At 33.9% G+C, this 25,922-nt stretch overlaps 1 protein-coding gene across 19 annotated transcripts in view; it reads right to left on the minus strand.

The window, feature by feature from the left end:
• The window catches only part of FIP1L1 (factor interacting with PAPOLA and CPSF1), a 68,984-nt gene that overhangs the window by 16,851 nt on the left and 26,211 nt on the right, over positions 1-25,922 (minus strand). For 7 of the 19 annotated variants that reach the window (XM_060109954.1, XM_060109831.1, XM_060109840.1 and 4 more), the window contains 6 exons: positions 24,966-25,073; positions 17,672-17,765; positions 15,556-15,712; positions 6,047-6,073; positions 3,962-4,016; positions 2,513-2,568 (listed from right to left, as the gene is read on the minus strand). In XM_060109954.1, coding sequence (XP_059965937.1) covers positions 2,513-2,568; positions 3,962-4,016; positions 6,047-6,073; positions 15,556-15,712; positions 17,672-17,765; positions 24,966-25,073 — 497 coding nt within the window. The remainder of the gene's footprint in view (positions 1-2,512; positions 2,569-3,961; positions 4,017-6,046; positions 6,074-15,555; positions 15,713-17,671; positions 17,766-24,965; positions 25,074-25,922) is intronic. The other 12 variants (XM_060109963.1, XM_060109908.1, XM_060109891.1 and 9 more) reach the window with 3 other exon arrangements.

The following is a 25,922-nucleotide window of genomic DNA, read 5'->3' on the forward strand; positions in this document are numbered from 1 at the left end:
ACCATCAAAAGAACTAAAAACCATTAAAAATGTTTGTCTCTGCAGTTCTTCAATATTCCTGCAAAGATTACTTTTAAACTAGGTATTACTTTATAAGCACAATCTTAATATGCACATCAAGAAAAATCATTGTTTCCATCTACAGTTACTTAGTAGTGTTTGAGGATGAACTACAAAATTCTAAAATAAACAAAGGTAAAACAGAATTACCAATAAAGAGGAAGTAGTATTTATCATCTTCATTCCAAGGCTTTGTTTGGGATAAAGAAACCTAACTTTCCTCTATTTAATTCTTGCGCTATGCTTTATCATTGTTAGTACTAAAGACATCCTCATTAAAGGGGGGGGAAAAGCTCATCTCTGAGGGGGTGGTAAAGAGTGAGCAGAAAACTCTTGCTTTTTTATTAAAAATGTGCATGTATTACTTTGAGAAAAAGTTAAAGGCTTAATTAGCCAGTTTTTTTAAAATGAAATCTTCCACAAGGAAACTGTGCAGGTAATCTCAAGAATAAAGTCTTATTCTTTCTGATATGGGCTATTCCTCAAGTTCATCTGTACTGCAACAAATACACAGGAATTTAATGACAAAGCAGAAAATGTTAAGTGCCATAAAAAAGGTAAAAATAAATTTTAATTAATTTTATAAGTAATGCTTATCGAGTATGTACATATTATAGGCACTGTGCTGAGTCCTTTATATTCAAACTTCAATTAACAGATGTGAAAAATAACCGCCTCCAAGTGCAGAAAAGGGAAGGAACTTGGAGCTTGTTGGAGATGGGGATAATCAGAAAAATAACAGCTAATATTTGAGTGTTTGTTAAATGGCAGGACTAACATGCTTCAGTGTATTCTCTCTGATCTTATGAGGAAGAATTATGCTCTCCATTTAATAGTTAAAGATCTACAAAAGTCACATAAATAATGAGAGGGGGAAGCAAGATTCTAACCCAAAGAGTGTGACTTCCTGGGAGCCCAGGGGAAAAAATGCGATATAACCACTGAAACAAATAACAGAAAGACTACCTTTTGATGTGAATGAATGGAATATGTGGCTTTGAACAAGGTGGGTCTGAAGGACAGTACAAAACCCTGACACAGATACCTAGAAGGTTAACAGAAAGTATATGACTGATACTATGATCTGATCTCTCACCAAGACTTACAAATTCTACTCCATAAATGCCCTTGGAACCACTAATTTTCTCCATCCCCATGGTATCAGTTGAATTCAGGGCTATAAATTTCTTCCCTTGGATTACTCTAACAGCTTCTTGTTCTCCCAATCAAGCAGGCATCTCTGCCCTTCCCACCTTTCTCCCACCCTACAAATCCCCAATTTCCTCACAGTAAGTAGCCAGAATGGATGCTTTTCAAATGTAAACCTAACAATTATGCAAGTCAGCATAAAACTAAATGGCTCCTCACAGCCCTCTGACTAAGGTCTAAACTCTACATCATGGCTGTAACACCCCCCCCACCGCCCCGCACCATTTCTTATCTCATCTCTAGATGTTCATCGTATTCTCTACACTCGGACCACACCACACTTCATTCAGTTCATAAAGCCTACCACACTCTCTCACACCCCCATGTTTCTGAACATGATTTGAACCCCAAATCAAATCATCTACACCCCACTCCAGTGGAGTGGCAGACCCCTCCATCATGCTCCTATGATACCCTCTTCTGTCACTTGGTTGTTTCCTCACTAGCTTATAATTTGTTGAAGGCAAGCAAACCTATGTCTAGTTTACTGTATCCTTAAAACCTAGTACAGGGGCCTCCCTGGTGGTGCAGTGGTTGAGAGTCTGCCTGCCGATGCAGGGGACACGAGTTCGTGCCCCGGCCCGGGAAGATCCCACATGCCGCAGAGCAGCTGGGCCGGTGAGCCATGATCGCTGAGCCTGCGCGTCTGGAGCCTGTGCTCCGCAACGGGAGAGGCCACAACAGTGAGAGGCCCACGTACCGCAAAAAACAAAAAACCAAAAAAAACCTAGTACAATGCACAGCTCTTTTAAAATAAACTAATGGATCAAGAAATCTAAGCAGAAAGTGGTATCAGAAGGCCTTAGAAGGGATAAAGTTGTCAAGAGTGAACATGAAAGAGAACCTGCCAAATGATCTAGAAGAAAAGATAAACCAGTGAGGGGGAAAGATGAGAAAGAGGTTAGTCAGATACCATGAGTTAAGAAACAAAAAAGATTATGGACAATGAAGATGGACAATTTGGTGACAAATCCTAAATACTTTTAAGAAAAGGCAAGGGACAAATATCCCCGTTGTGTCACCATTTGTTAATTTTTAAAAGTAGAGTTGATAAAGAAATGAAAAGTATTCTGTTAAGTAACCTGGAATATATGTAAGACCTAGTTATTCCTGTAGTAAATATTTTTTAATTGCTCTGTAAGATAGTACTTTAAACCATGGAAGTATGTTTCTATTGTTTTAAAAGTACTTAAGTACTTTACTGATTCAAACTGAATCTGGGCAATTGAAAAATAACACTTACCATTGCCATATGGAAAAGCACGTGCAGAACGACTATCATAACCAGAGGAATGTCCACTGTCGAAGAAAAATATATTTTTATGTGTTGCAAGGAAGTTCTGAATTTTAATTTGGTGCAAATGCAAAACATAAGGCAGAATTATGACTTTTATTTAACCACCATATAATGGTACCTGTAATTCTGTAACTTCATTTTTTAATACTTAAAAACACAGGCTATTTAACCTCAAAACCTAACACCTACTTGTAAAGAAAATACAGCTTGTTAGTACTAACATGAGTAATCCAATCAATTCAGCCTGACTCACAATAAGTAACAGAAACTTCGAGGCTAACGAAGTATTTCAGACTTTAGTTAAAATTTTGCCTTAAAAAACTGACTTTAATGATTAAAAATCAGAAATTCAGCCCTACTGATAGAATCAACAAATACTACTTATCAATATTTTGATTGTGAAAACAAATGTTTAACAAGAACTTAAAATTAAATCCTATGGTCTCACAAGTCACACTTCACTGAGTTTTATCATTTCGTTTGAAAATCATATGCACGGTTTGATGTTATGGATGTAAAATTCTCACAATTTTTCTTTTCATATAGTTTAAATCACTTTTTCAGAAATACGGTATTTTTTATAGAGTTTATTTGCCACTTAAGAGGAAATAATAATAGCTACCATTTATTAGTTATTTCTATCTGCAAAGAATGGTGCTGATGCTTTATATTCACTAGCTGTTTTTATCTTCACAACTCTATCAACCCCCCATTTGGTAAAAGAGGAATCTGAGTCTCAATGAACAGTTCTGAACCTTGCCTAAGAACACAAAGCTGGGAAATTCTGAAGCCAAATTTGAACGAGGTTAGTGTGATTCCAAAACCTATGGGGTTAAACATGGTATTGCCATCCATGAGGTAAATGTTCTTTACCACAGCATTCCAAATAACACAAACCATAAACGCAGGGTATAAAAAATAAGGCTACTGCCACGCAGAAGGGATCCAATCTTCCTCTGTGGAAGCTGAGTTGCACTGGGTAGCAAGGAATAAGGCAGCTTTGCTTTACTGTGGTCCCTGAAAATAGTTATTATCCTTACTTAATCCTAAAACAGACATGCATTATTCATGATTACTAGTCATGTTTGTACATCCCACAAAACTTGACTACAGCCAAGTTTTTACAATCTAGAGGTTTCTTTAATAAGAGTATTGTAAATCAAAGCAAGATATTTCAAAATACTATCATTTAGTTTTCTTTGTCCTGTTTTGTTATTAGGCTATAGGTCCAACATCTTATATAAAAGTAACTAATATAGATCTAGACTTATGAATTAAAAGGCAGGTACTATTGTTTATAAAATTAAACCTTTGAAAATATTACGAAGATACATATGATTCTTCTGTCAGAAGCCTATCAATGATAAAAAAGTTTACAGTATCCATACTGATTACCTTTCTATTGTTGGTATAAGAGATGGAGGTGGAGCGCCTGGTGGAGGAGGAAAACCTGAAACATTCAATATAAGATAAAAAAAGTTAACAGAACGTACACTTAATGACAAGAGTTAAGGTTGCTGTGTGTCACTAAATTTCTCTGGGGATATAACGTGCTTCTCTATGTTATAATAGACAGGAAAAAAATGGAGCTTAAATTTATGAACAGATTTTTGGAGGAATATAACTTTACATGAACAGTCTGGTCTAATACACAGAGCACAAACTGGGAGTCAGGACACCCGGTCTTATTTTCAGCACCACACACAGCCCATTTTGTGAGTGTGAGAAAGTTAATCTCAATGCCTTACCTTTTCCATATATAAAACAGTAGTAGTGTTGCCACCAGATATATCTTAAGTATTTTAGAAGAAAAGCAAATAAAATAGCATTTACCTCTTTCAAAAAATATTTTGAGAGTTTACATGTATAGAAATTTCCTTAAAATGTATAATTTATAAATAAAATCTTACCAGTAAATATATAAATACTTAAGGCTGAGAACATCCATCATAAAATATGTTTTAAATAGCACAACCCTAACGAACTAATTTATAAAGAAAAGCACATAATATAGTTTTTTAATTAGTTTAGAAAGGAAATAATTTGTACCTTTATATCATGAGGTCTGCATTCTGAATAATTCACAAAACCTAAATGAAATACCACAGGGTATGGCTACAAGGGACCTTAACAGTTAATCTACTCTGCACTTTCAAATTCAGATAGGCAATAAAATATCCCAACAAGACTTGAAGATTCTACAACTTATGATACCAATTCCTTATGACACCAATTCCTGCCAAGCTTTAATAACCCTATTAGGAAGCACATTAAATTATATAATTTGAATCTCTCTCACTACAATTCATATGCTGATCTGCATGAGGACAAAAAGCAATCCACTGAAATACATGTTTGAAAACACTTCCACTAAGCTGCCTTTTTAGTATTCTAGGTAAAAATGAATCCCAGTTCTCCTAACCCTTCTCAGAAGTCCATTTAAATCCATTTTTAGCCCTGCTTCAAGCTGTTTCAAATTCACCATGCTCATCTTCACTGTGTCCAGTTTTTAGGGTCTCCTCTATTAAGCATCTTAGCAGTGTAAAATTTAGCAATTACTACATTAGTCCTAGAGTCACAATCCTACTTTATATAGACTTACAATCACACTTCTTTTTAACCTATAAAGACACACCAATGATTCCTTTATGACTTTTCCTAATAAGTCTTTTTCAGCCATATTCATACATAATCAGTGACTCTCTATCCCACATCTAAATATGTATACTATCCCATGCTATCTAAACTCCACTATTTTCTGTTTATCAAGGTCATTTTGAATTTAGACCCACCTTTCCAAGCACTGTCACCTCTCATTCTCTTTATACTTCTTGACTTTTAATACTGAACTCAGTAAATACACTTGCTATCATATTTGTATCACACTACCAAAAAATAAAAAAAATTTAAAAAGAACTGAAAAAAAAAAGTAAAAAACACTGGGCCACATATAAACTCCTATTGATCGTATCCTTACAACAATGAACAATTTAATCACTGCTCTATGAACAACCATCTGTCCAGCTGTCAATCTATCTGTGTGGTTCAGAACATACTTTCTCACAACACTGAGTTATGCCAGCAGGGTAAAAATAAAAAAATCAGAAACCATGATAAAATCAGATAAATGATCTTTCTCTTCTCTTGCAGTCACTTCATACATAAAAAATTCATTGGTCTGAAAAAACAATTTTTAATAAAAATTTTATTTTTAATCCTATACTGTTTTCTTTAATAAATTGATATGGTAAGAATTTTCTCAGAATCTCTAGTTCTACAGAAATGGGTAAGACAAGTATAAGAAAACTAAATATCTTAATCAAAACTCGAATGAAGCAAAGGCAGAGCTGAAAATAGGACCTTGAAATCCCAATAGCCTATTCCACATTCTAACCACATCAACACTGTCCCTCCTGTAACTGTAAGCTTGAAATTTCATGTTTATTAACAATGATGGAGAAAACATGAAAAAAGTTTTACCTGGAGGTGGTACAGTTATTGGAATACCTAAAAAACAAGTGATGAAATTTAATATAGTAATTGGATTTCATAACCTGTTATGTATTTATGCCATCACCAAAGAAAACCTTGAAATAAAACCCCTCGCCTCATTGTCCTGGCTTATTCAGTCAAAAGCAGCATTCTGTTTTCTTGCAGAGGACCAACGATTCAAATGTAACGTCAGACTTCCTGATGAAATCCCAGTCTAACAACTTCATAACAAGGTTTCCCCCACTAGTTGTAATCACAAACGAAGTGAGACATCAGTTAAAAAAGCACACTTGTGCATACACAAATATCAAACTCCATGAAATTAACACTAAGTTTGATAATCAACATCTGATCTTGTTATTTTAACAGTTTAACAGGGAAAGTGATCAATGGGCTCTTAAATACTGTAGGTAGTGCAAGGTAACTTGGAAGATGATGGATATTCACTTTAGTAAAGCTACGAGGGAGGTTCAAGTGTTAGTGTGAACTGTTTTACTGTTGTTGACACGAGTGTGGAAAGGTTATTACTTCCCTTGACTTGTGGGAGGATAGGGGGTATAGCCAATTCACATATATAAACCCCTAGGGCACACTAAGTCTACTTCTATAGAAGTCAGTAAATACTAATTTGAGTGACTCTCACTCATTAGCACACATTATAAACTTTAAGAAATAAGCTATGTATAAACATTCTCAATTTACATTGGTCAAATGTGCCCATAAATCCTAATTTAAAATTTATGTGTCATGCAAATCATAACAGTTTCGTGTTTGAAGAAAAACGACATTTCTAAGTAGAAAAATTTTAAAAATAAATAACTTTTTCAAGGAACATTTTATACCATAATAACTTCAACAAAGTCAGAATGGTTTACTAAATCCAATCTTAAAAACTGCATCAAAACTCTTCCCAAAGAGGAAAAAGTAATCTAATTCATTAACTAAATGCATAAGAAAAAATAATGAAAAAAACTGCTTTCAAGTGTTTGCTTGTCAATGAAACATCTGCCAATAATTTATTTAAACTTTTTCTGTGCATGTTTTACCAGGATAAGAGGTTTATACAAAAAGATCTTAAAGCAGCAAGTGGCCTTAAAATGGAGAATGAAGCACCTTATTTAACCACCCATGCAATAAAAGGATATGCTAAACTTACAAAACCAAGAAGACTGAAAAAGATATATAAGGCAGCCATCATGTTTCAAAAATCATTAGGCATCCACAAGTCTACTAAAATGAGCTACACTGCATGGTAATTCTCATCCATCCTGAGGTACCTTGCTGCTTCCTATATTACTAAGCTAAAAGAATCCAGCAAACAATACAAACTAGCAGAGTCCCAGACACCAAACTAAATGGGAAATTAAGGAAGGTAGAGCATATTAAATGTTCTTAATGTCTACTATTACTTGATTTTCTTTAGAACAGTATAGATTTTTTTAGAGCACTACTGGACTTCACTATGTGACCTAGTTTTCACATTTAAATACATGACTATTTAAATGAATGACTATTGTCCTAGGTGTGTAAGATAAAAAAACCATACCAAATTCAGCAACCCACTCTGTAATCCTAATAACTTTACCTAAGTAAATACACGAGCAACATGCATCACTTCAGCTAACTACAATGTGAATTCATGTGAAGTAAGAAAATACTAATCAGCCCTCTCAAAATTTATTCCTCAAAAACATTTATCAAACTTCACAAAACATAAAAATAAAAGAATATAATCAAACTATTAAGTATGCTATGAAGGTAGTTAAAATTACAAACATTTTGCTTTAAATTTTAATCTTACTACAGTAGTATCATAGGACAGATTTTTAAAAAATCAACTGAAAAGGATTAAGAACACAAAAATTACGCAACATAGATAGACAGATATAGATGTCTTTCCAAACAGTATCTACACATCAGAAAGCTGGCATGAGAACTTATAAAGGGTCCTTCTTGTGAGACCTATATTTCACCTAAGATAATTCAATGCAAATCTTTATTGGTAAGTGTTCACTGAAACAGAACTTAAAAGTTGATGAAACACTATACAATCCATTGTTTGACAATTAGCAAATGTATTTTCAAAATGCTACTAAGAAAATTTAATATGTGATATAATGTTAAACCAACACAATTTTCATCTAAAATAATCACCATTTGGTATTCGACTTTTGTTAACAAAAGAAACAGTGTAATGAAAAAGAAAATGCATCTCAAAATTCCCGGTCCTGTCTCCCTCAACAATCCCACCTTTCCTGGCCAACATACATGCTGCCCAGCCAACAGGTTTGAAATACACAAAGCATGCACTGTGTTTCTTTTTTGTATCCTTTATCTGTAAAATGAGTAGGAAAAAAATGTTTGTTTTCCTGGAAAGTTTTGCATACAATAGTAAAAGCAAGATTTCTATTACAGGCCAAAAGTTTTTGGAAAAGTGATATTCAAGTTCTAAAGGGAATGAATAGATTAGTGGTTTTGAAACTTCAGTGGCCATCAGAATCACCTCAAGAATTTTTTTCTGTTGTTGTTTTTTTTGTTTTTTTACATCTTTATTGGAGTATAATTGCTTTACAATGGTGTGTTAGTTTCTGCTTTATAACAAAGTGAATCAGTTATACATATACATATGTTCCCATATCTCTTCCCTCTTGCGTCTCCCTCCCTCCCACCCTCCCTATCCCACCCCTCTAGGTGGTCACAAAGCACCGACCTGATCTCCCTGTGCTATGTGGCTGCTTCCCACTAGCTATTTTACGTTTGGTAGTGTATATATGTCCATGCCACTCTCTCGCTTTGTCACAGCTTACCCTTCCTCCTCCCCATATCCTCAAGTCCATTCTCTAGTAGATCTGTGTCTTTATTCCTGTCTTACCCCTAGGTTCTTCATGACATTTTTTTTTCTTAAATTCCATATATATGTGTTAGCATATGGTATTTGTCTTTCTCTTTCTGACTTACTTCACTCTGTATGACAGACTCTAGGTCCATCCACCTCATTATAAATAGCTCAATTTCGTTTCTTTTTATGGCTGAGTAATATTCCATTGTATATACGTGCCACATCTTCTTTATCCATTCATCCGATGATGGACACTTAGGTTGTTTCCATCTCTGGGCTATTGTAATAGAGCTGCAATGAACATTTTGGTATATGACTCTTTTTGCATTATGGTTTTCTCAGGGTATATGCCCAGTAGTGGGATTGCTGGGTCATATAGTCGTTCTCTTTGTAGTTTTTTAAGGAACCTCCATACTATTCTCCATAGTGGCTGTAAAGAATTTGTTAAAACACAGATTGCTGGGCCCCTCCCCTAGAATTTCTGATTCAGTAGGTCTGGAGTGAGGCAGAGAATTTGCATCCCAAACAGGGAGATGATGATGTTGCTGACCAGAGACCATACTTTGCAAATCACTGGATTACATCCAAGCTTCTCTACTAATTGCACTGCTGAGCACCTCAATATTCAAAACACATAAAATAAATTCCATTTCAAATTTTTATGAAACAAACAAAGCATGTGACATTCTTAAGTAAAACAGTACAGCTCTATGACAGCCTATGCTATTTGGCATCTTCAAAAGAAAGAGAATAGGATTTAACTAATTCCAGTATATAATAAGTACTTGTAAATGTAAAGAAGTACAGCACCTAAAATCCTACTTAGGGACTGAAGGAATTGATGCAAAGAAACAGAAAGGCAGCAGACCAGCAAAACGTCATATCAAAAGGAACTCATCTATATTTCAAAAATTCTCACAAAGTTAACAGAGGCTCTGTACTCAAAAGATAAATGAATAAAAATTATCTATGAATGCATTCTCAATGTATCCCATCATTATTTTATATAGCTATGGCAAAAAAGAGTTATGTGATAGGCAATCTCTGACATGGTTTCCAGTGATCCCTGCCTCCTGGTATTCATGTCTTTTTATACCTCTGGTATTTATATCCTCCCCTTGAGTGTGGGCTAGATATAATGACTTATTTCTAACAAGCGAAATACAGCAAAAATGATGGGATGTCACTTCCGTGACTAGGTTACAAAAGAGAGTGACTTCTATTTTGCTGGTTTCCTCTATTGTGTTCTCAGCATTCACGCTTTGATGAAGCAAGCTACCCTGTTGGAGAGGAAGTGAATCTTTTCAACAAAGAGGTCAGTGAACTTGAACAGAAATCTTTTCTTAGTCGAGCCTTTGAGATGACCATCTCAAAGCCTGTGAGAGAACTTGAAGCAGAGGACCAGCTAAGCTGTCCCCACATTCCTAACCCACAAACACTGTTCAATAATAAATGTATGTTGTTTTAAGCCACTATGTTCTACAGTAATTTGTTATGGAGCAAGAGCTAACTAATACATATAGTTACTACCTATCATTTCTCTATTCAGTTCAAATGAAAGAAAAAAGCACAGCAGAAGAACTATGTGAACTATGCTTCCTATTTCTCACTTGTAAATTACAAATTTCATCAACACTTGTATGTTACAAATAGATAGCCTGATCACTTTCCTTATGTCTCACCAATTTCTACTTTCAAGTAATCAAGCTCGTAAGTAAAGTCTGCACAAAAAAACTGAGTACAAAAAGTTGTATAAAAATCTTTAAATATTACCTTCCACCACATGCTTTTCTATTCATCAATATTTTAAATACTATATATACACATACATCATCTACCATGTACCCTTTAAAAAAAACCAGGATGTAGACTACTATAAAACTATTTCTTAATAAAGTAAAATAATCACAAAGGTGCAAAAAGGAACGGAAGTAATTTTAAAGAAAAAATATGTTATAAGGTGCTATGGTCACTAAACTTAAAGCAACAAAAATAGTTATCAGCATACTCCACACCTAAGAAGTAAAAAAGATTATTTTACATTAACTATAAAATGGGTGAACTATTTTATCTTTATTAAGATCTCTTACTCCTCCTATTATAAAGTAATCTAAAAGCCTACGGAAAATAAAAATTCTATGTTAGACAAATAAAAACGTCTGATAGAAATATCAATATTTTTACAAATAACTTGTAAAGGAATTAATCTCTACAAGCTCACATCTAATGGCAAAGTGACAGGAAGAGTAGCACAAAGAAAAGGCAAATATTAAACCATAATTAAATTCTACAAAATACAGCATCTATGGTGTATTAAAAATATAACTATTATAAAGGGAGCATCCATGGGGAAAAAAGACATTTAAAAAAAATCAACATCTTGAAGGAGCTTTTATTTTCTATTAAAACTTAAATTTAAATTACCTTTAATTGTGCCAAAAAATAGTATTCGTTACAGATAATTAGCATTATACCCTACTTTGAGTTTACTGAAAACACTGAGAGACTCTTGGTTTTTTAAAAAAAATACAGAAAAACACAACAAAATAGAAAACGAGTACAGTTCTCAAAAACTTCAAGAAATTATTTTTCAAAAGGTATTTCTAGAAACTACATTTTTATAATGCTTACATTTTTGACAAACAGCATCAGTTAATATGCGGATTTGCTGTGTAAGACCAAAAATCTTCATGGAACTATAAAATCAGCTTAATAAATGTTATATTCACAAAATAGCTTCTCAAATAAAGGGACAAAATTGTACTTCCTCAAGGATGCAGAAAATACTCATCGAATACAGGCCAAGCTTCTGGCAAAGCAGCAGTTCTCAAAGTGTTATCTGGAGCTTCCTGGGCATCCCAAAGGCCCTTCTAGGAATCTGCAAGGTCAAAACTCCTTTCATAAACACTAGGATGTTATTTGCCATTTTCATGCTCATTCTCTTACAAGTGTACAATGAAGTTTTCCAGAGGCTACATGACATGTGAAATCACAATAGATTTAATGTGGAAGCAAATAAGAGAATCCGTTTTTTTTCTATTAAGCCACATAGTAAAGAGATTTGCAAAAGTGTAAAACAAGGCCACTGTTTGCACTAAATGTTTTTTGTCATTCTGGAAAAATAATTTTTCATAAAAATGTTATCTTAATATGTAATGGGATTATTATGCATACTCTCAAAATAATAGTTTAAATATAATATTTTAATTTCTCAGGTTTAATTTCTAATAAAAAATAGATATAACACACATAAATAAAAGCCCTCTGGGGTCTACAGTAATTTTTAAGAGTATAAAGGGGTCTGTAACCAAAACGTTTGCTAGCTGCTGTGCTAGAAACCATACTGCTAACAGGAAAATAATCTAATTTTAGATTATCTAATAATCTAATTTTCTGGTTCACTAGAAAATGAAAATAATAGATTTTCTGAAAATGAAGGAAGATCTTGAATAATGAGTGTTTGTTTTCAAGCTACTGTTAATATGGTGGCAAGGAACCATATTAAATACTTTTTCATTTAAAAAAGCTAATCCAGAACTCACAACATTCATTTAGGACCTTACATGTTTGTTGTACTCTCCAAAACAAAACCTCCTCTGCTCTCCGTACAAATCCATTGTGGCCAGAAATACGATTTTGGCCTGTCACTTTCATGTATGTTCTAGATGTATGTGTATTTGAGGGGGAGAGGAAGCAACACACCTCTTCTTTTCTGTTAACTATCTGAAAGTAAAAGTCCCTTGAATGAAGCTGTCTCTATCAATTCATCGTTGCTAAGGAGTAACTGTCCACTCATGCAAGAAGCCACATCTGTAAACCTCCAAGAGCTGACCATAAATTTAATCCTCCACACCAAGGCGGTTCTGAGAGTGAATAGTAATAATTAAGCTGGGACAAAACGTATAATAGGACTATTCCAAGCAAATCTGGATAACACCCCAAATTAAGGGCATAATACATCATTACTATATTTGTTCCATCATATACAGAACTATACAGTCTTAAAAACTTAAACATTTGAAAGCTAATGTTAACAAATGCAACACTAAAATGTTCAAATTAATTCTCCAAAGATTTTTTTTCATTTTTCCTTTTTTTATTTCTCAAGGAAGCAAAAAGATAACCCAAGATTTCTCAAAGACAAATGGAGTACTTTTTAAGGCAGTACTTACAAAAAGACTCCTGAACCACAGCTTTCTTTCACTAGTTGCTTATGTTTCTTAAGGTGATCTAAATTACAGCAAACTCTACAGAATATACTGTAATTATGTGACTGTGGTAAGTGGTAACTGAAAATGTGGCTTTAATCAAGGCCTACATTCATCTGGTATATGTATATATATATCTATGCAGCCATACTGTAGTTTAAAGCCAGTGCTCATTCTGATTAATAAGTGCCTGTACCAACTGTCAATCTGAAAATCCCTTTGGTGTTATGGATACATAAATACCTTGTTAACTCAATTAGCTAACATATTAAGGGAATGTCAAGTATACACAGGCCTCTGTGATTAGCGTTGCGGGGAAACATAAATGGAAATACACAGCCTATGCTCTCTCCAACAGCTCACAATCTAGTAAAATAAGGAGTAATCCAGATAGTCTCAACTTACAAATATTTGGTTTTAATATGAATTGGTATCTTTCCCTCACTACCACCCCCAGCAAATATACCACAGATAGGTACTGCTTAACCAGCATTAGAATTCATCTGAATATGTATTCCTTAAATGCTGACAGGATGACATGGAAATATTCTCTAAGGATAAGCATCAAAGGAAATCTGGACAGGTGTTTAAAATATGGAAAGCATGTAGCTGAAAATTAATATTAAATAGACAGCTTAAGCAATAATCACTGGTACTCTACAGTATAATGCCATAGATAAGCTAAACATAATTAAAAGATTTGTCATCCTTATAAACAGAGGTTATACAGCAAAGAAATGGAATGATTTTGCCATTTTGAAAAAGAACGCACATCCAGATAATGCCATTGCCTATCGATATACTACAGGGCTTCTAAATATTCTTACACCAGGTAAGTATTTATTTTTTTATCATTAGTTCATACCACCTCTCTCTCACTTACTTTAATAAATAGCAAGTGTTGAAATATATGTTAGCCATCTGGGAATATACTATATTAGCTAGTAAACAAAAAATTCTTTTAAATCACCTTTAGTAGCTGGTAAAGCTTAAATAAGATTACAAAGCAATGTAGGGTAAAGACTATAATCACATACATTGATCATCTTTTAGTCTCATTAAATCGAATACGTTCAAAACTAACTATTTCTACATTTTATCTTTTTCATTGGGCAAAGAACTCATTTATGGATCACTAGTCATCATTACTTTCTCTTTTCATTTAGTTAATTCTCATCACATTAAAGATTCAAGAGTCACAGATCCAGGCACAACTTCTGAATGGGTTCGGATTCAGAACAAGCAATTTATTGTTGGAACAAGAAATTCACTGAACTTTAGAAATAATGTTCTCTGGAGTAACCTCTCCAGTCTTCTCTTTCCTCTATTTTTGAGACAACAGGTTCCCTAAGCCATAGTCAGGTTTCATAATTATCCTTTTTGAAAGCAGAAGTAATCTCAGAAGAAAATCAAAGGCGTTGTGCTTGTGGGGCTAATGCAGTAAGTGAATTTTCGAGGCCAAGGATGAGTATTACAGGGAAGGATTAGTCACACCCTTTAAGTGCTTCTGTACTCTAATTACAATCACCACCGCTTAAAACAAAGACAACTCTCTTGAAAATGCAAAGTGAGTGGACAAGCCTCTCTAGTATAAACTGATTTTATTAATAGAAAGCAAATTTTAACATATGTAGCGCATGTAGTTCTGGTTAGGACCAGGAGCTAATTTTTAATATTTACTACTGGCATTCTCCCTAGGAAGAAAGTAATTATTATCTCAATCAATCCTGTTAGTTTCATTAAAAATTGATTAAAGGATATAAATATTGAAAGCCTATCGTGAATAAAATAACAAAGGTCTTCAGACAAAAGGATGAAAGTATAAAATTTGGTAATTATTTGTGAATTTTTTTCTACTGTCACTGATCTAGTTTTTAATAAATAACCAAGTGACTAAGAATATGATAAAAATTGACATTAGTTTTCTCTCTTGTGTAGTAGAAGTAAATATCAGATACCTGGCACCCAGAAACAGTCTCCTAAAAGGAAACCAGTATACAAAGAAAGATGACCAGACAGACTGAGATTTTCATTTCAATCCCTTCACAGGACGTAATTTTTCTGACCTACGCCATTCTGAAAGTATCTTTAAATTTTTTTTCAAAACAAGTTAATATGATTCAATGTGAATTTATACATATACAACTAGAAACTTTAATTTGAGGATCACTATCATATTTTTGGATCACAATTTTAGTGTCTGTCCATTCTTCCCTATTTTAGTACATTGCTTCTTTGCTTTACTGAAAAAGTAAGACACGTATACATTTGTTTCAGTGTGAATCTACTGAAGATTTTACATAATCAATTTCATATTCTATTACTTTTAATGTAGTGCAATCAATGAAGATGCTATTTTAAAATACATACTTTAATTGTTAAATTCAAAATTTTAAAAACACTCATAGGTTATTTTTCTTTCAAAATCAAATGTCTTATTTACTATTTACCTGGTGGTGGAATCAGAGGTGGAGCAGTGCTGACAGTGGGAGGAGGCGGAAGAAATGGAGGAGGTGGAAGGTGAGTGGGAGGAGCTCCTGGAGGGAAAAATGGCGGTGGTTTGCTAAAATTGTTGTCTACTTCAGTAGCAGATCTTTCAGAAAGGACCTAAAATTAGAGCACAGTTAATTAAAAAGATGAATAAATGTTCTTATCTAAGATTAAACTCAGTAAATGAATCTCATTTAATCTAAGAAATAAGTTTTATTCACTTACATATATTCTGGGAAAGCAGGAGTAATTTTTCTATGTGTGTGATGTGTGCGTATATTATACAGATATTATACAGATGTGAGTATTCACTCTCAAACACACTTTCTAAAATGTTCATATTCAAAGCCTAGACAAAACTGAATCATTACAAATAAAATTCTTAAGGAATAATTGTTTTAAAAATATTCTAAATGAGACAATTAAGTACTTCATAAATAAAATGTAATGAGTATTATCTTTGTTACTCAACCAAAGTTAAAGTATTCAAATTAAGGCGATATAATCATTAGTCATAGATACCAACATTAAGAAATTAACGTGGCAAGAGAACCAGATATTCACTGTACCAAGGCCTGTCATTATCAGGTTGCAAAGTAAGAGACTATAAGGCATGCATCAATAGGGTGCAACTAACAGGCAGCCAGATACATAAAAAAACTTCTTCATGTGAGCCTTGTACCTTTAGGAACAAGGGTTTATACTTAAAAAGTAAAAGTATTTACAAAATATTGATCTATGTGAACAGGTAAGGGACAGAAACCAAACCTACAGGAGAGTGGCACCTAGAAATTTGAATTTTTGACAAGCTCCCCAAGGGAATCTGATGCGCAAACATGTTTGAGAAAACTAGAAAAAACAGGCAACATGATGTTATATATTTAATTTATACTTTTCAAATCCTTGCTAGCTAAAGCATATCATCTAAACATATAATCTCCTTTCATTAACTTTTCCTACATTTAAGTACAGTAATTTTTATAAGGCTTATGCTGATAAGCCAGTTTTTAAAGTAGAAAGCAGTATTATTTTAAGAAAGCATGACATTTTAATGGTGGGGGTAAAAAAGAGGATTATCGGGCCTCCCTGGTGGCGCAAGTGGTTGAGAGTCCGCCTGCCGATGCAGGGGATACGGGTTCGTGCCCCGGTCTGGGAGGATCCCATATGCCGCGGAGCGGCTGGGCCCGTGAGCCATGGCCGCTGAGCCTGCGCGTCCGGAGCCTGTGCTCCGCAACGGGGGAGGCCACAACAGTGAGAGGCCCGCATACCGCAAAAAAAAAAAAATAAATAAAGAGGATTATCTTCCATCTTAGAAATAATTTACCTTAAAAGGTGCTAAAAAGAACATTTACATAATTTATTAAAGGTAATAAAGAATCAAAACACTGGACATCTTTTAAAGTACTCAGAGAAAGAAAATAAATAATGAAAAAAGTGTGGTCAAGCTAACAGCTGAAAGTCTCAATTACTCAAAGTTCAAACTTGAATTATATAAGCTACTAATAACTCATCTTCTTTCATTCTTTCACTTGAAAAGCAAAGAGATCTACTTCACCGAGAAATCTCACATTAAATAAATTATGGTATAGCCATACAATAAATCTATCATGAGGAGCTGTTAAATATTTTTAAGAATATGGGAAAATGCAAATGATAATTTTATATGGAAAAAAAAAAGGATACACAAAAATATAACCATAGTAGTATCTATCCCAATCTTGCTTAGTGACAAGGAAGGGATGTACCAAAATGTTAAGAGTGTTATCTTTAGATGGCAGAACTATCGACGGTTTTATTTTCTTCTTTAAACTTTTCCCATATTTTCCTTTTTTAGTCCAATGAGCCTATATATCACATTTATAGCAAGGAAAAAAATATCTTACTGAAAAAGATCCAAAGGTTATAAATTTTAAATGGAACAGCTTTTGTAATAACATGGTGATTGATTCCACATTTTAAATCCCCTTTGTAGCATCTAAATCACCTTACACATAGCATAGTGCTATGAATGAATTAAATTAGAACACAGATATAATCCTTCATTTAAAAAAAATAATAACTTTTAAAATACTAAACCTGTATGTTGCTGTTTTCATTTGCCCGTCGCCTTCCTTCTACTCGGCTGATAGTTATAGTCTGACCAATAACATCAATTGCCCCAGGTAATCTCCTGTAACATAAAAATTCAATCATTTCAGTTTCACCTAATTAGATGTTTGGACAATAACACAAATATTAGGTGAGAAATAAAGGCTAAAACCCTTTGCAATATAATTTAAAATAAAATCAGATCACAACACACATTGAAAAAACTTCACTTAGATCTCACTACTTTGCATAGTCATAAAAACTAAGTTTTATTAATAAGCTAAGACCAACACACCCAACAATGATCATAATGCTAAATTTTAAGTATTTTTGTAGGTTTTCTTCAAAATTTACTATTTTTTAATAGTCTCCAAGTGAATTTATCTTTGTGGAACTGAATCAGTAGAAAATGTTAAACAAATGGAAATAAAAATTTTTGGCCACTATAATTGTAACACATATCATAGTTCTATTACAGAAATCTTAAAAATTCCTCAAAAGGGCTTGAAAAGAAATGATGCTCACTTTGATACATAAAGGTTATTTTCCTTAGTGATTTATTCTGAGAATTAGAAAAAATAAATAGGGAACTACTTTTTCACTCTTGATAACTTGCCTTTAGATAGAAAAATTCAAATATTTAAATGCCAGCCCCACCTCCAATTGTATTTACAACCATTAAAGTTTGTGAGTAGATGGAAAAACAGTCTATCACAAAATAATGCTGCAAATTTAATAGGAAAATCTAACAATAAAAGAAAATAAAATAACGTTTAAAGCCATTTTTACATGTAGCTAAGAACTTTATAAAAATATATATGCTTAACAAGATAACAGAAGTCACTTGTAGGAACTGGCAATGAAAAGTGGATGCAAATTAGATGAATTTCTCTTCACCTATATTTCAGTTCCGAACAATTCTGTTTTTAAAATTTTATAGAAGTAAAACAAAGTACCATAGAGCCTTCAGGTCACCACAGTTAGGTTCCTAAAATGACTAATAACAGCAGCTACCAATTATTGAATGATTACATTCTATACCTAAACCTCAGAATAACCCTTAACTTAAAAAATTAATATATACTTGTTAGAGATGATAAAGCTAGAGCCAGAGTGATGTCACTGACCTCAGTAATGATTACATGGCAAAACTAACTTTCCTCCTGACTCCAAAGCCTCAGACCCCTTCCCTTGAGCCATGCTGCCTTCTAGCAAGGTAAGCAGCCTTTGAAAAACTTAAGACTTTGGGAAATCAAGCACTACTGAAAGTATGTTTCAAGTAAACCTTGAAAAGTCCCATAAATAATTTTATGCTCACAAAAACAAGAAGAGAGAACTATAAAAAGTCTATAAATGGCATTTGAAATGTCTGCAACTACATATTTAATTCCTGCTTACTAACCTGCCACTTAAGATTTCTGTTCATAACATTTAAAAAATGTTCAAGCCTTTCTGATTTTATGCCTAGGTCATTGACCACCTAGGTTCCCTCATGATCTCAAAGATCAAAAGTGATTTTACTTAACGTGTACCCTTCCGTACAGCTGGGAAACTACCCTAACAGTCACACATTAGAAAAATTGAAATACTTCTGACAAAACAAATATTGCTCTTATTTTTGCCTAGAACTTAAAAGACTTACAAAGCTACGACCACTATAATTTCATATCAAAGCACATGCCATCAGCTCTCCCATATATAAACACATCTCAGATCCAACAGCCCAAACGATAAAGGTGTATATTCTGAGACCAGGATTTCCCTCACCATTTATTACTACCTAAACTTCATAGTAAAAATCCTTATTTCTACCCATTTTCTTTTCCATTCTCTTCTATTCTCAATTGCTGGATTCTCCCCTCTCCATCTTCTTAAATTTATTCCCATCAAGAACAAATTCTCACAAATTTGTTTGGATTTGCAACTTGGATTATAAACTCTCTGAATTGTTAAAAGTAGCAAAAGGGGAAAGATTCTATAACCTTTGACCATGGATTTCTAATGACTTCTGCTTTCAAAAATTCTGGGACACATGGGAGTACTCATTTATTAAAGTTTATCTTCAATATGTTCAGAGATGTCTGATTACCTTTTTCAGCTTTAAATGGATTGCTCTATCACTAAAGATTCAAAATGGCAAATACTGTGTTTCTAAAACATACAGGACTTCCCTGGTGGTGCAGTGGTTAAGAATCTGCCTGCCAATGCGGGGGACACGGCTTCGAGCCCTGGCCCAGGAGGATCCCACATACCACGGAGCAACTGGGCCCGTGTGCCACAACTGCTGAGCCTGAGGTCTGGAGCCCACAAGCCACAACTGCTGAGCCCATGTGACACAACTGCTGAGGCCTGCACGCCTGGAGCCCATGCTTCGCAACGAGAGGCCACGACAATGAGAGGCCCATGCACCGCAGCGAGGAGTGGCCCCCCACTCACCGCCAACTGGAGAAAGCCTGCATACAGCAACGAAGACCCAACACAGCCATAAATAAATAAATATTTTTAAAAATAAATAAATAAAATGAAAACATACAAATGAGAAATTAGCCTTAATAAATGTATATCACTAGAGGGAGTCTAGAAAATTGCAATTCCTTACATGTCCATAATAGTAACAGCTCCTTGCCCAAGCATTTTTACCACACAAATTGATTTACCTTAATCAGAAATTTTGTTAGAAATATTTTACAACAGACACATATGTACCAAAGTAACAAAAATCACTTAATATTTAACACAGGTGAATAATTAAACATCAATTCTGATGTCACATTATGGAAAACAATATTGAACCATATTATTATTAAAATTTCTGAGGTACCACTTTCTATTTCAATGAATAAAAAAATTTAGTAGAGCTTCACCATGAGGATCTACTGTAACTTGGATTTCTACATAGCACAGGTTTAACTGGGTTTACAAATTTGTTCAATAAGGCAGACAGCTAATGCAGTTATCAAGATTCTCTTCTCTATACTGGACTCAACCATAGAGTAAAAAGCTGAAAGACAGAGCAACTAACCACAGTGGACAGCTACAGTTTCATTAATCTACAGTTTAATACAGGCAGTGAATAGTCACAAAAACCTCTACCTATCCTCCTAGCACAGATGAATATGAAAACACCTCTGAAATTTTAGTGGAATTAAATTAAAATGACATATTTTGATGATTCTGATGTTCCAGAAAGGTATGAGAGCTGCTTACATAGATACAATAGAAATCCTAAGAGTAACAAAATCAGAACCAAGGGAAAACAGATAAAAGGTTAGTTATTAATCTTTGGCCACCAATTTATCTCTGAGCTTATTTTTTACCAGCCAAAATGAAGGACAGTCTTCATAACAAAAGTCTTTAATGTGCATTAAGAGAAAAACAAAGCACTAGCTCTGAAGATTACTTTTCTTGGTAATAACAATTGCTAGTATTTATCGAACACTTACTTTGGTGCTAGGAAAGCACTGTTCTAAGCACTTTATATAGATTTACTCCTCATAATAATCCTATGAGGTAGCAACTATTATTATTCCCATTTTAAAGATGAAAGTAAAAAAGAAAAAAGTTTCTCCGCTGAGTCCATCTTAAGTGAAAGTATGACAGAGTAGTTTTTAAACTTTTTAAGCCACAAAACAGTTATTTAGGAAATACATTTTGCACAGCAATCCAGTATATATATTATATTAAAAAAGTTTCATAAAACAGTACTTACTTACACTTACTATAAAGGAAAAATAACATTAATATCAAATATGATTTTATTAATATTTACAAATAAGACAGGAAAAAAACCAAAATAAAACCAAGAAATATTTGGTGGCTGAGACCAGCAAATTGATTTCACACCCCACTAATGGATTAGGGGTTCTCAACTTGGCCTGCACATCAGAATCACCTAGAGAGCGTTTAAGGCCCCCAATGCCCAGAGTGCACACCAAATAGTTAAATCTGAGTCTCTCAGGCCGAAGCATCAATATTTTTTGTAGCTCGCCATGTAACTCCAATACAGAGCTAAAGTCGAGGACTACAACTAATGGCATGCCCAAAGAAGAGACTTATATTTTGTCCTCTTCTAGAAAGAACTTAAAGTAGTTAATAAAAATTAATGTTTTTATTACTCAATAAATTTAAAGTCATATCTAAAAAGGTTTAACAATTATGGTAAGGATTTCATTACATACATATTTTCATATTGATCTTTTGAGTTCTGTGGACAGACAGTACTGCTTCTATACTTACGTTCTATTTTCAAGTGGAGACTTCTTAATAAAAATAATTCTCTCTAGAAAAGTGATACACGTCCAAAAAAAAAAAAATCACAGAATTTAAAAACTGTCTTCAGGACATGTAATTTCCTATCACACCATATTCAAAGAGACTGGTAAAGCCTATGATGGGAGCAGAGATCCAAAGGGAACTAACACTTTAGTGGTGCCCTGCAATAGCATTTTCACAGGCTTACAAATTATTTCATCTGTAAGTACATTGAAAGTAAGGTGTAAGTCCAATCAGTTTCATTTTCACAGATGTGGAAAGAGGCTCTTTTGTGAAGTACCGCGCTAACGTCAATATTCAGGCTTGGGTATGACCAACTCCAAACCCCTCCTACCCACAGAATGTTTTCCACGCTAATTTTCTGGGTCCTGAATTTTTAAAATGTCACGTTACTTGTTAAGCTATATTAAAAACAAACAAAAAACCTTGAATACTTAAAGGTGAAATATGCTAAAATTTGACTCACTGGAGGACATAAATTGTGTTTATTAGGGCAGCCAAGTTTACTTACTTTTGTGCAGAGCTTGGAATAAAGCTTTACCAGCCATATTTATGCTTAGTTGCATTTTTTAAATGTATCACTGACAGGAAAAGATATGTTTCTACAGGTAATTAAAAAAAAAGGCCTTCATATGTCCAATCACATAAAATCTTACAAGCTACACAATATAGCAACATGCATTCAGAGTGCTCAAATGCTATTCAGTACAGGTACATTTTTTCAGTAAATGATTTCATCAAGACATAACAGTAAGCAGCAAGAACAAATGAGGGAGTCAATCTTAGATTTAATGTTCATTTAACATCCACTTTTAAGTTTTGTTTGTCTATTTATAAAACATGAGAGCAGGTTTAAATATCTTAGTGATTATACATTGTAAAGCAATTTTTAACTATTCCTCCTTCAAGAGTCTGGGTTAGTTTAAAAGTATTCTGATATTGGAAAACAAGCTTAATAAAACAACCTAGAATTTGCAACTAATTACCTAAAAGGAGCATAGTTTAAGATTGTAAAATGGAAACAAAATACAGAAATAAATTGGACACTGGCATAAGGTTATAGCAATCATCCATATTGCCTATTCCAATTTTCTGTGTTCATTAAAACGACTTCATTCTTCTCATTAATTCGCTTTACAAGAGTTACAAATCTGTACAAAACAAACTTGCACCAATAAAATGTTTTTGTTATATACTATAGTTAGCTTAAAGATTTAAAAAACACAATAATATATAAATTAAGAGTAACAGGGTGAGAAAAGTCTGGGTCTCCAAACACAGTAATTTATGAAAAGGATCTCAACCATCATTTAATCGTCCTTTACAAAGAGACTTGAGGAATGCTTTAAAATAAACTCCCCATTTCTCAGTTACATTAATTACAAGAGCTGGAATCTCATTTTTTATCGTATGCTATAAGAAAGTGTATGTAGCTTTCATCTACAGTTGTTTTTTCTTTTTAATTTTTAATTTTCAAAAGCACAAAATACATACTGAAAATACAGTGTCAAATTTCCTACTACCTATACTCCCTGAGACTAATCACAAAATCAGAATAGGGAGTTTTCTGAGTTACCAAACCATCTTTTGGGGCACGGGGGGAGCAGGGGCGGGAAGCGAGGGGGAAGTTATATAGTCTAAGTACTGAAATGTATCACTTTCAGATTTAAAAACTAATATTTTCCTTATAAAATGGCCAATTTATTTCAAGAAATAAACTGTTATATCAAAAGCATAACTATTTTAAGATAAAAATTATAAGTCAAATGGTTTATATAAAAGAAATTTCAGATGTTAAAGTAATAGCAGCATGGGACTTCCCTGGTGGCGCAGTGGTTAAGCATCTGTCTGCCAATGCAGGGGATACGGGTTCGAGCCCTGGTTGGGGAAGATCCCACATGCCGGGGAGCAACTAAGCCTGTGCACCACAACTACCGAGCCTGTACTCTAAAGCCCGCGAGCCACAGCTACTGAAGCCAGTGTGCCTAGAGCCCGAGCTCCGCAACAAGCGAAGCCACCGCAATGAGAAGCCCGCGCACTGCAAGGAAGAGTAGCCCGCGCTCACCACAACTAGAGAAAGCCCACGTAGCAACGAAGACCCAGCGCAGCCAAAAATAAAATAAAATAAATTCATAAAAAACAAAACAAAACACACATTAATACAGCATCAAGCTGCCCAGGAAGAAAGCTTTAAATTCTTTACCAACGAAAACAAACAAAATACACTCCCATATCCTATTACCTTATTTAAAACTTCAAGCGATAAATTAAGAAGGTATCTTAGTCTGTATTTCTAGTCAAGCAAAGTATAACTGCTTAGATTGTATAGTCAAGCAAAGTATAACTGCTTATTGTTGGCAAAACATTTTCATACCCTAACACTTGCTTCTCATTATATCGCTTAGGATAGAAATTATTATTCTCATTTTCACAGGCTCAGAGTTTACAATATCCATCCAAGGTTTGTATGCTTTGTAAATTTAAGATTTAGAACACAAACCAAAATTCTGTGGAGGGTGGATTATGAATAAAAAGCATAGCAACAATAAGGGAGATAGTACTTCCTAGACCCACTTAATAGAATGGCAGGTTTATGCACTGTAGTTGGGAAATAAAGATTGGAAAGATTCAATGGCGTCCTAAAGACCGGCTCAGAGAGCTAAATTTTATTCCAGATAGTGAAAAGCACCCAGGGGTTTTTGAATAGGGTATGATACGAGAAAGGAAAATTAAACCTGCAGCAAGGGGAAGGAAAACATTTATTGAGCACCCATTAGCATGGTTCCAGGCGATTTATGTTATAAAAAGCTAGAGAGACAAGGGGCGAGACATGAGGTGATAAGGGCTGATTCATAAGGTAAGTGTAAAAACCCCCAATTCTATACTGAAACAGTGTAATTCAGGGGGGAAAATGGTACAGCCTAGTCAAAATTTATTATCTTTCTAATGAGATAAAACAACACTGATGACCTAAACATCAGGAGTATCCAATGTTTAAAAATAGCCTTACCTTAGATCAGGTGATTCGGCCCTCCCATATTGATCCTGCCACTTCCCAATGCTTGAATTGGCTTTTTTGGAGGCAGTACTTGTCTGAGACTGAGAAGAGGTGCTGTTTCTGGTGAGATAAATTTTCTATGTTTTTTCTTACATACTGTTGCCTCTGACCCCCCTTGTTCTGTTTCTTTTTTCCTTGACATACTTTTTCTAAAGTCCTTTAGCATGTTCCGATAGTATCATTCTCTTCAAGTTATATGAAATACTTGTTGTGGAACTAAGACTGCTAGTGGTATTCAAATATAGATGTCTTTGTTATCAACATTTTATTAATTCTAGAATATTTTTAGAAATACTTCTCAACATAGACAGTATGATGTCAAAATGCAGAAATGAGAAAAGAACCAAAGGCTTACTTCAGGTTATATATATTATCCAGAAATAAATTTCAGTGCTTTTACAAATTAATAACATTAATTTCTGCAGTTTCATAAAACCTTATTTGAAATGTTGGTGTTTCTTTCCCTAATTCTTCAATAATAGAAATAAATATTGTTAGTGTAACCAGTTAACAGCAACATTCTGTTTCATAAAAGCCTATATTAAATATATATTTCATTAAAATTCCATTTCAGAATAATTAAAGTCTTTCAAAGTAAAATTCTAAAAAAAGTTAATTTTATCCCTGGTGTTCACCTATTTACACTCTTGCCAATCCTTTAAAGGAGTAATAAGACACTCTTTCAAAGCAATAGGAAAAACATGTTTATGTAGCTGCTTATTTATGTAAAAAAAAACAACACAGGAAGAACAAGCCAGTAACTAGATGAAATGAAATTGTTTATTGACAGGAGTGAAAAAAATTGCGAAAAGAGTGACTAATATGAGTATACTTTTGGATAGTCTCTTGCCTTTGGAACTATGTTAAATGTTCTAGATATGTAGAAAGTAAGTCAATAAGCATGGAGGA

This window comes from Mesoplodon densirostris, chromosome 1 (genome assembly GCF_025265405.1).
Source record: "Mesoplodon densirostris isolate mMesDen1 chromosome 1, mMesDen1 primary haplotype, whole genome shotgun sequence".
Lineage (NCBI taxonomy): Eukaryota > Metazoa > Chordata > Mammalia > Artiodactyla > Ziphiidae > Mesoplodon > Mesoplodon densirostris.